Source organism: Podarcis gaigeae, assembly GCF_964106915.1.
Source record: "Podarcis gaigeae genome assembly, chromosome: 11".
In the NCBI taxonomy this organism is placed as follows: domain Eukaryota; kingdom Metazoa; phylum Chordata; class Lepidosauria; order Squamata; family Lacertidae; genus Podarcis; species Podarcis gaigeae.
In genome coordinates, this window is record NC_139687.1 from 64,458,325 (window position 1) to 64,473,305 (window position 14,981).

The 14,981-nt window shown below is 53.6% G+C and overlaps 1 protein-coding gene across 1 annotated transcript in view; it reads left to right on the forward strand.

Moving 5' to 3' along the window:
* Window positions 1-14,928, forward strand: part of LOC310827069 (phospholipid-transporting ATPase ID-like) — a 76,057-nt gene extending 61,129 nt beyond the window's left edge. The window contains exons 22-28 of the mRNA XM_083702649.1: window positions 890-1,073; window positions 2,424-2,647; window positions 4,924-5,007; window positions 6,598-6,843; window positions 8,938-9,076; window positions 11,649-11,779; window positions 13,765-14,928. Of these exons, the coding sequence (XP_083558775.1) occupies window positions 890-1,073; window positions 2,424-2,647; window positions 4,924-5,007; window positions 6,598-6,843; window positions 8,938-9,076; window positions 11,649-11,779; window positions 13,765-13,971 (1,215 nt within the window). The 3' untranslated portion in view covers window positions 13,972-14,928. The remainder of the gene's footprint in view (window positions 1-889; window positions 1,074-2,423; window positions 2,648-4,923; window positions 5,008-6,597; window positions 6,844-8,937; window positions 9,077-11,648; window positions 11,780-13,764) is intronic.
* Window positions 14,929-14,981: the final 53 nt, after the last annotated feature.

The window sequence follows — 14,981 nt, forward strand, 5'->3', positions numbered from 1 at the left end:
CCTGGAATTTTATCACCCCCCTCAGTGTGACACCTGGGGCAGACCGCACCCCCCCTCCTTCTTCTGCCCCTGACCTGGGTGCCAGACAGGTAGCCATTCCAGAAACAATTACAAACCGAGATGACGACAAAAGGGTGTGATGAACTTGGCTGGGAAACAGAGAAATGTAAATATCTCTTTTGTATCACTTGATGGGTGTTTGGTGGGGTCAAGCCCTGATGCTCAGGTTACTGCATCCATACCCTCACAGTGTGTGATGTACTGAAGTTTACTCACATCAGTTCACAGTGGGATCCCTGAAGGCAGACTTAGTTACAGATACAGTGGTACCTCGGGTTAAGAGCTTAATTCGTTCTGGAGGTCTGTTCTTAACCTGAAACTGTTCTTAACCTGAAGCACCACTTTAGCTAATGGGGCCTCCTGCTGCTGCCGCACCGCCAGAGCACGATTTCAGTTCTTAACCCGAGGTACTATTTCTGGGTTAGCGGAGTCTGTAACCTGAAGCGTCTGTAACCCAAGGTACCACTGTATATACATGTGGGTCTATCCCATATGGGGATAATCCCAGTGTCCTCTGTCGGCTAAAAGACAAAAGGGCATTTCTAGCTAAAAAGCTGCTCCAGCGATGGAGGAAGTCAAAGAGAGAGAGTGCTGCGTGCCTTGTCCTTTTGTTACCTGGACAGGTAGGGTCACGCCCACCTCTAGTCACATGCAAAGGAAGTATGGTCCAGCCAGGAGGAAACAGGAAGTTTTTGACTGGCTGGACCAAATATTCCCCTGCATGTCTACTCTAGGAAAACGAGGAATGTTGTACTTGACTGCTACTTACGTATCACATCCCACATTGTTCCTGTCCCCGCACCCTCCCTGTGTGTGTCTCCCCCCGCAGGCCTATGCCCAGGAAGGGGAGCTGGAGCTGGAGCTGGTACGCACGGCCTGCCTCTGCAAGGTGGTGATCTGCTGCCGGGTGACGCCTCTGCAGAAGGCGCAGGTGGTGGAGCTGGTGAAGAAGTACAAGAACGCCGTCACGCTGGCCATCGGGGACGGGGCCAACGACGTCAGCATGATCAAGGGTGAGGGCCCTGCAAGTCTAAGGGGGGGACCTTTGTGAGGGGGGGGCACCTGGGCCACTGAAGGCAGGATCCAGCCTCAGAGTCCCAGGGAGAAGCAGCTTCAGGACTTCATCGGCTCATTGCGCTGCAGAAATCTCCACAGCAGCCCATCAGCCTTCGGGTGCATCCAATGCTCTCATTAGTTAAATGTGCCTAATTGGCTGTCAAGCGAGATGCTGCGGTTTCTGAGCAGTGGGGGAAATAATGGGATGGATTAAAAGGACCTCACATGCAAAACAAGGGTGGGGTGGGAAGGACACCCAGCCCCCCCCCCAGCCCCAAGAGAGGGGTGCCCCACAGCAACTTCCTGGGGATGGTGAGCCCCACCTGGGACTCTCGCTAGAAGAGGAATCTGCTACGGGGTGGGGGCTCTATTTGATGAGGAAGGGGGTGGCCAGTGGGGTTGGGGCTGTGCTCTCTCTCTGGCCCTGATCCTGGAGATTTAAAAGAGGATTAGAGATATCCATGGAGAAGAGGACTATCGATGGCCCCTAGCCTGGATGGCGATTCTCTGCCTTCCTGGCTGGAGACAGCAATGTTCCTGGAAACCCCAGGAGGGGAGGGGGCTCTTGGGCCCGGATCCTGCTTGCGGGTTTCCCATTTGAGGAATCTGCTTGGCCACTCTGAGAACAGGAGGCCGGACCAGATGGGCCCCCACGGGCCTGATCCAGGAGGCACTTCTCTGGTTCTGCAGAGGTGGAGAATGAGGCAGAGAGCCCTCCTTCGATGGGAAGAGAATCTCTACCTACTCTCTCAATCCGTGTTTAATACGATAATGTCTTATTCTCTTGCTAATTATGCTCTTTCAAATGTGTGTTCTCGACCTTCCTTTGTAAGGCTTTGTTCTGAAATCTTTACGACACAATTTCAGTTTCCTGCTAATGACTCGTTTTGAATGTATATGGTGCAGCTGATGTTCTTCTGTATGTTTTGTTTTGAAATGTGCTGCTTGATGTTTGAATGTAGGTCGTAAAGCGCCTTGAGGTTTTTTTCTTAAAAATTTAAAGAGGTATAGTAATGAAATGAGTCAAGAGTCGACCCTCTCCTCCCCCACTTTATTTGTAAGAAAGCAGATGGTGGGGGAAACCTGTGTAAGAGAGGTGGGCACAGGCAGGGGGCACAGACTCATGCCAATTATTGCCCCATTGGATGCCCCTGAGTGCCAGTTGCTGGAAGCACAAGGGCAGAGGCTGCTGCTGCTATTTGTGGGCCCCTTTCCAGGGGGATGCCTGCTTGGCCCCAGGGCAGCAGGGCGCTGGACCCCCTTGTCCTGACGTGGCTGCTTCCGGGCTCCCTCTCCCTCTCTTCCAGCCGCCCACATTGGCGTTGGCATCAGCGGCCAGGAGGGGATGCAGGCCGTGCTGTCCAGCGACTTCTCCTTTGCGCAGTTCCGCTACCTGCAGCGGCTGCTGCTGGTCCACGGACGCTGGTCCTACATCCGCATGTGCAAGTTCCTGGCCTACTTCTTCTACAAGAACTTCGCCTTCACGCTGGTCCACTTCTGGTACGGCTTCTTCTCCGGATTCTCTGCACAGGTGAGCCCTGCCAGCAGGCGACGGCCGTTTTGGCAGGCCTCTGCTGCTCTCTGCTGACCACCCCTTAAAATTGCCGGGAATTGCCAACGTTTCCTCTGACAGGAGCAAGCAAGAACTGGGAACCCCAGTGCCTCTCCTGAGAGCGGAGCTACTCAGTTAATTAAAAAAAAAATTATCAAAAAAATAATATATTGCTTGATTGCCATTAAAAAAAAAAAACACCTCCAAGCAGTTTGTGCTCGACTGCCAGGCTTTGCTGGATCTGTGCAGCCCCAAATACAGACTCTGAGCCTGCACAGAGCACCCCTTAGGATCTTCTGGAGCTGGGCAATGCCTCCTTGGGCTCTGGGGGTGCTGGGCCCCACCTTCCCTGCCCTCCTTGCATGTACACACTGGCTCCTCCCTCCAGGCTGGCCAGCTGGTCTTTCCTCTGCCTTTTGCCTTTTGTTCTCTCCATCTTCTCTGAGATTTTCACTCCCTCATTCATTTTTGCATTTCAGGTAGGGGTCTTTTGCAGGAGGGGACAGTTCAGGAAGGGCGGAGGAAGCTTCCTGCCTTGGATGATGATGATGATGATGATGATGATAATAATAGTAATAATAATAATAATAATAATTAATAATAATAATAAATAAATGATATTTATGCCCAGAGCTGGGCTCAGGGCGGCTAACACCAATAAAATCACAGTAAAAACATAATAGGTGGGAAGGGATGGGGGAAACCCAATTTAAAATACAGGTTAAAATGCAATTTAAAATGCAGCCTCATTTTAAAAGTAGCCGATAGATCAAGACCATAAGGGAGGGAAACATAAGGGTCAGAGTGAGTCCAGACCAAAGGCCAGGTGGAACAGCTCTGTCTTGCAGGCCCTGTGGAAAGACGTCAGGTCCCGCCGGGCACTAGTCTCTTGGGACAGAGCGTTCCACCAAGTCGGGGCCAGCACTGAAAAGGCCCTGGCCCTAGTTGAGACCAATCTAACCACCTTGCAACCTGGGACCTCCAAAATGTTGTCATAGCACTGTGGAGCTGGAAGGGACATCAAGGGTCATCTGCTCCAACCCCCCGCAATGCAGGGTGCTCACAACCATTCTTTGCAGGCGCCAAGGGCTCCAGAACACCACAGGGACTTTGCACAGAGCTTTGTTCATGGGCAGCAGGTGGGGCGCAGGAGGGGGGCTCCTGCAGTCCTGGGGATCAGTGACACGAGAGGGCTCCTTCCCTTTCCAAAGGTCTCCTGCAGCACCTTGCTTTAGCTGTGATCCCTTCACGGCAGGGGGTCAGGCCAGACGGCCTTTGGGATCCCTTCCAGCTCTACAGTTTTATGATCCTTAATATTGTTGTGAATTGAGGGGCTCCACGCGCACAATGTCCTGAGGACCTCCCTGTTTTGGGGCTCCTCTATCTGTGGGGGTAGTGAGTCCGAGAGCAAGCTTGCCAAAGCAGTCCCAAACCAGTTTCTGTGGTTGCACGCGGCACCTCAAGACGCAACTCCAGCACTAAGGCTGATTTGTCACTGATTTGGTGCATGGCGCACACTGACACCGACACCACCCCACCCAAAAAATTCAAAACAATATTTTCACCTCTGTCCTAGCTGACAGAGGAGGCCATTTCCAGACACCCCCTCCCCAATTCACTGCTGAGCGGAGATTTCCACCTGGTTCTCCCCACTGAAAGGGATGCGGGTGGCGCTGTGGTCAACCACTGAGCCTCTTGGGCTTGCCGATCAGAAGGTCGGCGGGGTGAGCTCCCGTTGCTCTGTCCCTGCTGCTGCCAACCTAGCAGTTCGAAAGCATATAGTGCAAGTAGGGAAATAGGTACCGCTCCAGTGGGAAGGTAAACGGTGTTTCCGTGCGCTGCTCTGGTTTGCCAGATGCGGCTTAGTCATGCTGGCCATGACTTGGAAGCTGTACGCTGGCTCCCTCGGCCAATAAAGTGAGATGAGCGCCGTAATCCCCAGAGTTGGTCACGACTGAACCTCATGGTCAGGGGTCCCTTTACCTTTTCCCTCCCCACTGAGATACTCACCTTAGACCATGCCCTGTGGGCTCCTTATTTCTGCCCCTGTCTTTCGACCACATATTTACACCCTTGGCTTCCCAGCAGCTGCCTGGGCCTTGTTCTCCTCTCTTGCTAGCCCTCCCTTGGGACACCCACCCGCTGGCACCAGAGGCCGCCCGACGCACCCTTGGGCCCAAGGGCCCTGGGACTGCGCCTCTGCTGCTGCTCTGCGTGGGGCTTTTCTCATTTCCTCCCTCTCTTGGCCTCTGCAGACGGTGTATGACGAATGGTTCATCACTCTTTACAACATGGTGTACACCTCCTTACCTGTCCTGGGAATGAGCCTCTTTGACCAGGTACGGCTCCTTGGTTTGTTTGCTGCCCTCTTCGTTCGGTCAGGAGTTTGCCCCACAACTGGGAGCAGAGGGCTCTGTTTCTGGCCCCAGCCCTGCCATCGGGGTGACTTGCCTCTCTCTGCCTGGGGGCTGCCCTGGGGTCAGGCTGCCCCTCCAACACACAGGCACACACACAGCACAGGTAGACAGGCATGCGCAGGTGGGCACCGGCATGCTCAGCCCAGGGGTGTGCGCTGGGTTCCTCCCTGTCACAGGGCTGGGCTGGGAGGGGAGGAAAGCCTTTTCCAAATTGGGAGTATCCAGGGTTGGAAGCCTAGATGTCCAGGCTAAGACCAGCGGGTGGAAGCAATTTTCGCTGAGGCTTCTTGGTGAAGGCTGGCAGGGGAAGGACCCCTTAGTGTGGGGCAGGGAAGGGAAGATCATCTGAGGCGGGGCAATGGGGGAAGCCGGAGATGCTCCCAGGCGAGAGTCAAGATGGTCCTCCCATGATACAAGGCTTAAGATGCTCTTTCGGGGGGTTTGGGGATTACAGTCATACCTCTACTTACGTATCCCTCTGGATACAGAATCTTCGGGTTACGGCCACAGCAAACCCAGAAGTGTATTCTTCTGGGTTTTGCTGTGTATGCATGCGCAGAAGCGCACACCTCTATTTATGTAATTTTCAGGGTGCAAACGGACCCTGGAACGAATTAAGTTTATATCCCGAGGGTCCACTGTAGTCTGTTTTTTATTGTACTGTATTATGAGAAGCTTTAATAAAATCTTATACAGTGCTACCTTGGGATGCGAACTAGATCCGTTCTGGAGCCCCGTTCGCGTCCTGAACAGAACGTAAGACACAACAGCACATCTGCGCGTGCGCAGGATGTCATTTTCACTGTCTGCACATGCGTGAGCAGCGAAACCCGGAAGTAACGCGCTCAACCTGAAGCGTATTTATCCCGAGGTATGACTGTATATAAAACCAGAAACTTAGAAGAACATTCCTAAGTGAAAGAGCAGGGGAGCAGACTGTCAGCTGGGAGTAACTGGTGGGGCAGAGATGCTGATGTTGCATCTGGAATGGGGCTCTTCTGTGGGGCAGGAGGCGATCTAGGTGGCCATCTCTAATCCACGTACAAAACAGCCCGTCACAGCCATGTGCAGATGGAGGGAAAGGGAAAAGATGTCTGTGTCACAATAGACCCCAAAGCATTGCAGGGTTGCATATTGTTATGGTTTGTCAGGCCGGCCCAAGACACTTTGCCGCCTGAGGCAAGCCACAAAAAGGTGCCCCCTTCCTGCCAGGGAAGAAGGGCTGAGAGAATATCTATATCCGGAGCAAGGAGGGGGTGGGGATAAAGATCTGAGTCCGAATCTGCTTCTCCTGTTGGTCCTGCCGCCTGAGGCAGTTGCCTCATAGGTGGGCCGGCCCTGTGTGGCTTCAACTTACTTTTGGTTTGAGGGTGAGTGAGGTCTGCCGGTTTGAGCTAGAGGCTTTGCAGAAGTGGTGGGTGTCGAGGGCGGATCCTGCAGGTGGGCGAGGAGGGGTGGGCAGCCACCTTATTTGCCATCTCAAAACACCCCCCCTCCACTTTCCACCCCCAGGACGTGGATGACCGGTGGAGCCTGCAATTCCCGCAGCTCTACATGCCTGGCCAGCAGAACCTCTACTTCAACAAGAAGGAGTTTGTCAAGTGCGTCCTCTACAGCGTCTACAGCTCCCTGGTCCTCTTCTTCGTCCCCTACGGGACCCTCTTTGACTCCCTGAGGAGCGACGGGAAGGCCATCGCCGACTACCAGTCCTTTGCACTCATGGCCCAGACCTGCCTGCTCATTGTGGTCTCCGTCCAGGTAAGGGGTCGCTGCCTGCCACAGGCGGGGCTTGTGTGGGGCCCTGGGGCCTCTGCCAGGCCCATGGGGAGAATGCAGGACTTCCCGTCCTCAGCTGATGCAGCAAAATGACATATTGGGATGGGGAGTGTTATGTACTGAGTTGAATAGGATCCAAAAGGCAGCAGTCTGATTGGTCCTAGAACAATAGGGTCCAGGATGCAGCAGTCTGATTGGTCCACAGGAGCCACCCAAACCAGCTCCAGGTGGAAGTGAACCCGCAACCTGATTGGCCTACAGGTGAATCCCGGAATTAGCCAATCACAGGGGGCCCATTGTGTAAATAACATATATAAAGCAGACATTCTGGGGGAACTTCCATTCCTCCTCACCACTGTGAGCTGAATAAAGAGCATGGAATCCACTCTCGACTCCAAGGATATTTCAGGGAGTGTTAAAGTGGGCCAGAATTTATTCTGGTCTAATAATAATAATAATACTAATACTAATACTAATAATAATAATAATAATAATAATAATAATAATAATAATAATAATTTATTTATACCCCGCCCATCTGGCTGGGTTTCCCCAGCCACTCTGGGCGGCTTCCAACAGAATATTAAAATACAATAACCTATTAAACATTAAAAGCTTCCCTAAACAGGGCTGCCTTCAGATGTCTTCTAAAAGTTTGGTAGTTATTTTAATCTCTGACATCTTGTGGGAGGGCGTTCCACAGGGCGGGTGCCACCACTGAGAAGGCCCTCTGCCTGGTTCCCTGTAACTTGGCTTCTCACAGGGAGGGAACCGCCAGAAGGCCCTCGGAGCTGGACCTCAGGAGCTCACAGCCTCAGCAACTTCCAAGTGGTCCATGGGGTGGCAGGAGATATGGGAGGGGGGTTAGGATTTTGCAAATGAATGGCCTTGCCTGGAGTGAGAGAAGCAAGGGTCAATGCCTGTCCCTATTTCTGGGAGGCTGGAGTTCCTTGGGGAGTTGAGGGTGCGATGAAGACTCTTCAGCATAGCAGAAAACAGAGGGGAGGAGAGAGAGAGAGAGCGCAATGGAAAGACAGTCAGACTTCGGCTCCCGAACACCTCTGTTTTGGAATGTTTTGGCTCCCGAACGCCAAAACCCCAAGCAAATGCTCCGGTTTCTGAACGTTTTTCAGAAGCCAAATGTCTGACGCAGCTTCCTCTTGAATGCAAGAGGCTCTTGCAGCCAATTAATAATAATAATATAATAGTAAATTTTATTTATACCCTGCCCTCCCCAGCCAAGACCAGGCTCCGGGCGGCTAACACCAGGTATAAAGACAATTGATTAAAATACAACTCAAAAACAAGATTAAAACACAACATTAAAGTGCAACCTCATTTCAGTAAAAACTCAAATCAAAAACTTTTGGGGGGATAAAAACGTCAAATCTTCACCAAGGCCAACTATCCAGACTGGTCCTACGTGGGCCAGAAAAAAGCCAGGGAAGTCCCCAAATAGGAGTTCTATCACAGAAGGAGAAAGGGAAAAGGAAAGAGGGGAAGGGGGTTAGAAGCTGTGCCTCGGTTGTTGAACATTTCGGAGCAGAACAGGCTCCCGGAACGGATTATGTTTGACAACCAAGGTTTGACTGTACAGTGACTCCCCAGGGAAGAAAAGCTGCAGCGCTGGGGACTTTTCAGTTTAGAGAAAAGGCAGGGAAGAGGGGGCACGATAGAGGTTTACAAAACGATGCCTGCCGTGGAGGGAAGGGAGGGAGTTTTTCTCCCTCCCTCTCTCTAGAACTATCTGGGCATCCAGGGAAGCTGAATGTGGGAAGAAGCACATAGTTCATACAGCACATAGTTAAACTTTGGAACTCCCTGCCACTGGGTGTTGTGACAGCTTTAAAAGAGGATTGGACAAATTCATAGATGAGGAGAGGGCTTTCGAGGGCTCCTAGCCAGGAGGCAGCGATGCTTCTGAATGCAGAAAAGGAGAGGGCTGCTTGCCGGTCTCCCCTGTGGGGCATCTGTTTGGCCCCTGAGAGAAGTGGCGTCTGGAGGGGCCCCTGGCCTGGTCACGGGTTCTCCTGCTGTCCTCCTTCTCTCACGCTCTCCCTGGCCTCCCTCTTGCAGATGGGCCTGGACACTGCCTACTGGACGGCCGTCAACCAGCTCTTCATCTGGGGCAGCCTGGCCATGTACTTTGCCATCACCTTCACCATGTACAGCGACGGCACCTACCTCATCTTCACCGGCTCCTTCCCCTTCGTCGGTGGGTATCAGGGGGGTCGGCAGGCAGCCCCCCTTTCTGGCTCGTGGGCCGTAGAGCTACCTTCTTCCAGGGATGAGGGCAGGGGGGAGCCAGCCCCTGTTGAATGCTGGCGTCAGCTCCAAAGAACGGTCCTTGGGCATGCCAAGCAGCCCTGAGCAAAGGCAGCTGGGGGAACAGGGAGTGCTGCAATCGGGGGCAGAGGGTGGTGGGCACCTGCATTGCATGGGGTTGGGCTAGATGACCCTCGGGACCCATTTCTAACTCTGCAGTTCTGTGGTGCTATGATGATGCTCCCTGGGCAACGGTGTCCTTCAGAGGCGAAGGGGCGGAAAGGAAGATGTGGAATAATAATAGAGAGCCAGTGTGGTGTAGTGGTTAAGAGCGGTAGTCTCGTAATCTGGGGAACCGGGTTCGCGTCTCCGCTCCTCCACATGCAGCTGCTGGGTGACCCTGGGCCAGTCACACTTCTTGAAGTCTCTCAGCCCCCCTCACCTCACAGAGGGTTTGTTGTGGGGGAGGAAGGGAAAGGAGATTGTTAGCCGCTTTGAGACTCCTTAAAGGGAGTGAAAGGCGGGATATCAAATCCAAACTCTTCTTCTCTTCTTCTAATAATAATAATAATAATAATAATAAATAATTAATTTAATAATAATAATAATAATAATAATAATAATAATAATAATAATAATTTATTATTTATACCCCGCCCAATCTGGCACCCCGCCCACCCAACCACTCTGGGTGGCTCCCAATTGAGTGTTAAATACAATACTGCATTAAATAAACAGGGCTGCCTTCAGATGTCTTTTAAAGATAAGATATCTGCTTATTTCCTTCACATCTGAAGGGAGGGCGTTCCACAGGGCGGGTGCCACCACCGAGAAGGCCCTCTGCCTGGTTCCCTGTAGCTTTGCTTCTCGCAATGAGGGAACTGCCAGAAGGCCCTCGGAGCTGGACCTCAGTGTCCGGGCTGAATGATGGGGGTGGAGATGCTCCTTCAGGTATACTGGGCCTTTGAGGCCATTTAGGGCTTTCAAGGTCAGCACCAACACTTTGAATTGTGCTCGGAAACGTACTGGGAGCCAATGTATGTCTTTCAGGACTGTTGTTATGTGGTCTCGGCAGTCGCTCCCAGTCACCAGTCTAGCTGGATTAATTAGTTTCCAGGTCACCTTCAAAGGTGGCCCCACATAGAGCGCATGGCAGTAGTCCAAGCGGGAGATAACCAGAGCATGCACCACTTTGGCCAGACAGTCTGTGGGCAGGGAGGGTCTCATCCTGCAGACCAGATGGAGCTGGTAGACAGCTGCTCTGGACACAGAATTGACCTGTGCCTCCATGGACAGCGGTGAGTCCAAAATGATTCCCAGGCTGCGCACCTGGTCCTTCAGGGGCACAGTGACCCCATTCAGGACCAGGGAATCCCCCACACCACACCAGCCTGCCCCCTTTTGTCTTGTCAGGATTCAACCTCAATCTGTTAGCCGCCATCCATCCTCCAACAGCCCCCAGACACTCACACAGGACCTTCTCCGCCTTCACTGGTTCTGATTTGAAAGAGAGGTAGAGCTGGGTGTCATCCGCATACTGATCAACACCCAGCCCAAACCCCCTGATGATCTCTCCCACAGAATCATGGAACTGTAGAGCCAACAGGGACCCCCAGGCGTCATCCAGCCCAATCCCTTGCTATGCAGGAATCACAGGCAGGAGGGGCCTCCAGAGCAACAGGACCCTGGAGGCTCCTCGTTCCCCCTGGCCCCTGCATCATCATCATCATCATCATCATCATCATAATAATAATAATAATAATAAAGTATTAATATCTCGCCCTTCCCCAGCTGAAGCCGGGCTCAGAGCGGCTAACAACAGTAAAATAATTCAGCATTCGTTCTAAAATCAATTCAAATCAGATTAATGGCAACCATTGGGCTGGAGTTCTGTGAGGATTACCAAAGGAGGGGGTCAGACTGCGCCTTGGCCAAAGGCCTGGTGGACAGCTCCGTCTTGCAGGCCCTGCGGAAAGATGTCAAGTCCCGCAGGGCCCTAGTCTCTTATGACAGAGCGTTCCACCAGATCGGGGCCACAGCCGAAAAAGCCCTGTCTCTGGTTGAGGCCAGCCTAACCTCCCTGTGGCCCGGGACCTCCAAGATGTTTCTGTTTGAAGACCATAAGGTCCTCCGTGGGGCATACCAGGAGAGGTGGTCCCGTAGGTACGAGGGTCCTAGGCCGTGAAGGGCTTTAAAGGTCAAAAGCAGCACCTTAAATCTGACCCTGTACTCTACCGTGAGCCAGTGCAGCTGGAAAAGCACTGGGTGAATATGCTCCCATGGCAGAGACCCCGTGAGGAGCCTCGCCGCGGCATTCTGCGCCCCCTGGAGTTTCTGGGTCAGTCTCAAGGGCAGCCCCACGTAGAGTCCCATGTCCTGAAAGCAACCCTCAACTTGGGAATCAGTTTCTCCGCCAATCGCTGACCCCCCAGGAGCTCCAGCCCTGCTTGTTCTGCCCGCTGTGTCCCAGCAGCAGTCTCAGGCGGCTGCATCGCCTGCCCGCTTCTTCTTCTCCCTGCCAGGCTCGGCTCGGAACACCCTGAACCAGCCCAACATCTGGCTGTCCATCTTCCTCTGCGTCACCCTCTGCGTCCTCCCCGTCGTCGGCTTCCGCTTCCTGAAGGTGCAGCTCAAGCCCACCATCAGCGACCAGGTAAGGCCCCCTCCCCCCTGCATGTAGAGGCCACAGGTGCTTCTGGGGGGCAGGCTGCTTGCCTCTAAGCGGTGGGGTGAGGAGTTGCCCTCACTTGGCCTCTGCCTGCTTCTGCGATGCTTCCTGCCATCCCAGGGGCCAAGTGACCCCGGCCATCTGCGGCTGAGAGGCGAGTGCGGATTATGGACATGGATTAAGAGGAACTGGGGCAGGAGGAGAGGGCTATTTTTAGAAAGAAGTGGGGGGAGGCGCTGCAGCTCAGGGACTGTGCACCCCCCCCCCACACTCCTCCTGTGGGCTGTGGTCGGCTGAAGCCGCCACTGCCCCTCTGTGAAAGAAATCTGAAATCTCTAGTCAGAGTGCAGATGAGAGCATGCCCAAACTGGAGTTATCATTGCTGATTTTATTCAATTTATTTCTATATTGTTTTATTTGGGGGGGGGGAATCTCAAAGTGGTTTAAATGTTAAAACACCAAATAAAACATTATGGAAGCAGATGAAATATAAAATATACATTCAAAGCAACATAACAAACAAAATTAGTACAACTTTGGTCTTAAAGATTTCCAAATAAGACATTCCAAATAAGAAAGCCAGGTACAGAATTCACATTTAATGCAGCAAAGCTAGCCAAGGAGCTATTAAGATTGAAAAATACTATTTTGAACATTTCAGACACAAACAAACAAACAAGCCTTAAGACCCGGGAAAGCTCCCTTGAGAGCCTAATCTGCCAGAGCAGCCATGCATCTCTGCTGCCCCCTGCTGCTTCCTCTCAGCCTGCCAGCCCCAAAGTCTGGTGCCCTGGGGGCGCAGAGGGGAGCCTGCCCTGAGCTCCATGGCTGCAGCTTGGCCCTGCAGGGACCCCTTTCCCTCCCCACTCACCCCCCAATTAGGTTTTGCTGCAATTTTGAGTTGCAGTTGGAAACAGAACATTTCCATTTCTTGTTACGATATTCCTGTTTTAAGCACGGGAATAGTTGAAAGCCCAGATCGTCTTCCCCTTTCGCTCCCAGGCTTGTATGAATTCCCTGGGCATCTTTTCTTTGAAAGGGCGAGAAAGAGGGAGTCTCCTGAGCAGGGCAGGCTGCAAATCCTTGCCCCCGCCACAGGTGTGGTGCGTTCTGCAGGGAGGCACAGGGTCTCCAAGGCAGGACCGGGGGGGGGGGGGGTTGGTTAGGGGGAGCTCCTCACTTGCGTAAGTATACGCAGCATCTGCACAACTTCGCTGACCTCAAAATCTGTAGGGAAATCTGGGCCAGGGGGAAAGCCTGTTGCCAGGGACCCAGTGGTGCCCTGCGTCAACGCCAGGAGGCTGTGGTTGCTTCGACACCCACATTCATATCTTTCTGGGTGCTGGGCCCCCTCAAAGTCAACGGGCAAAGTTGCTGCAGCCACCCACAATCTTGGCTGTGAGGTGGCACCTGTGCGTTGGTGATACCTGAAGGGTCCTTTGGCAATCCTCCTTGTTGCTTTCTTGAATTTCTGTCCTCTCCAGCCCGCCCCCCCTGCTGGCACTCCTGGCAGATAGAAATGAGAGGCTGCGGCAGCTTAATCTGCCACAACTTTTCTGAGGCTTAGGGGATAAATAAATAAATAAATAAATAAATAAATAAATAAATAAATAAATAAATTTTTATTTATACCCCACCCTCCCCGGCCAGAGCCGGGCTCAGGGTGGCTAATACCAATAAAATCACAGTAAAAAAAATTATAGGGGGGAAAGAGGGGGGAAAACAATTTAAAATACAGTTTAGAAAGAGGTCCCTAGAACTGTAGAGTTGGAAGGGACCCCCAGAGGTCCTCTAGCCCAACCCTAAAGCATCCCTGACAGACGGCCTCTGCTTCAAAGCCTCCAAGAAGGAGAGGCCGCCACCTTCTGAGAGAGCCGCGCGACTCCCCTGCCCCTGCTCCCCGACGACGCTTCCGCCTGCCCTTCCTCCTCCCTCCGCGCAGCTTTTCCTCTCTCTCCTTCCGCCCGCAGGTCTTGCACATGGTGAAGCAGCTTCAGAAGGGGCAGCTGCCTCCGTCCCCCAAGCGGCGCCTGCAGCGCAAGGCCTCCCGGCGCTCTGGCTACGCCTTCTCCCACCAGTATGGCTTTGGGGCTCTCATCACCTCGGGGAGGAACATGCGCCCCTTTGGCGTCACCAGGTCCTTCTCCCCCAACAGCGAGAAGTACAGGCAGAAGTGAGGCGCAAGGGGGGGGCGCGAGGGGGCTCCGTGAACCAGGGACAGGCAGAGCTGGCAGGACAGCCTAGGCAAAGGGGGCCCTCTTTTTCTGTGGGCCCCAGGCCCCCAGGGGCCAGACTGTTTGGTCCTGGGGAGCGAGAGAGGAGATGGGGCACCACACAGAGCTCCCTGGAGGAGGAAGGGGGTCCCCAGGGGAGAGAAGGAAGAGAGGACCCTGTGGCCCCTGCACCACAGCCCTTCCCAGAAGAGAGGTCCCTTCTCCTCTCCATGGACCCCTGAAGCTCTTCCAGAAGTGGAGGGCCCAAGCCACCCGGAACCACGTAACAGGAGACAGCGTGGCGACCGGCTGCTCAATGTGGCAGGATGAGGCCTCGGCCCCAGAGGATTCCCAGACTCCACCCTGGAAGCAGGAAGCATGGATTTGGCAAAGCATGGAGGGGCCCTGCCGGGACGCCCCCAGAGACTCAAGAGCCCCCTCGGCTGGGAGCCTGGATACAGTTTGGGGCGGAGAGTGCCATCCCACATGGCTGAATGGGCGAAGCAGTGGGGTCTGGGTGGCCTGGGTGGTCATGATGCACTTCCTCGGTTCCAAGGATGGCATGGGGAGTGGCACAGCTGGGGCCCCTTGGTGCTGGCAGTGGGCGACATCTGCCCCATATGGGTCCCAGCTATTCTTCCCAAAGCACCTTATCAGTGGGGGGGAGGCGTGATGCTGCCTGGCCAGGTCAACTTCTCCAACCCCTAAAGCGGGGCTCGTGCTGGGGTGGGTGGCAGAGCAGAACTGGCACTGTCCCAGTTGGGTCCCTCTCAGGGCTCCAGATTATTGGGGGGGGGGAGGTCTCTGGCCACATTTGCACTGCTCTGGGTGGGAGGGAAATAGGTGAGGCCGTGGGGCCCCCCACAGACTTTGGTCTTCCGTTTGTACAACCCTTTGTAATAAAACAGCAAATGAAAATGCTTTGCACCTCCCTGTGGTCTTTCAGCGAACGGGGCTCATTGGTCGAAGTGGAG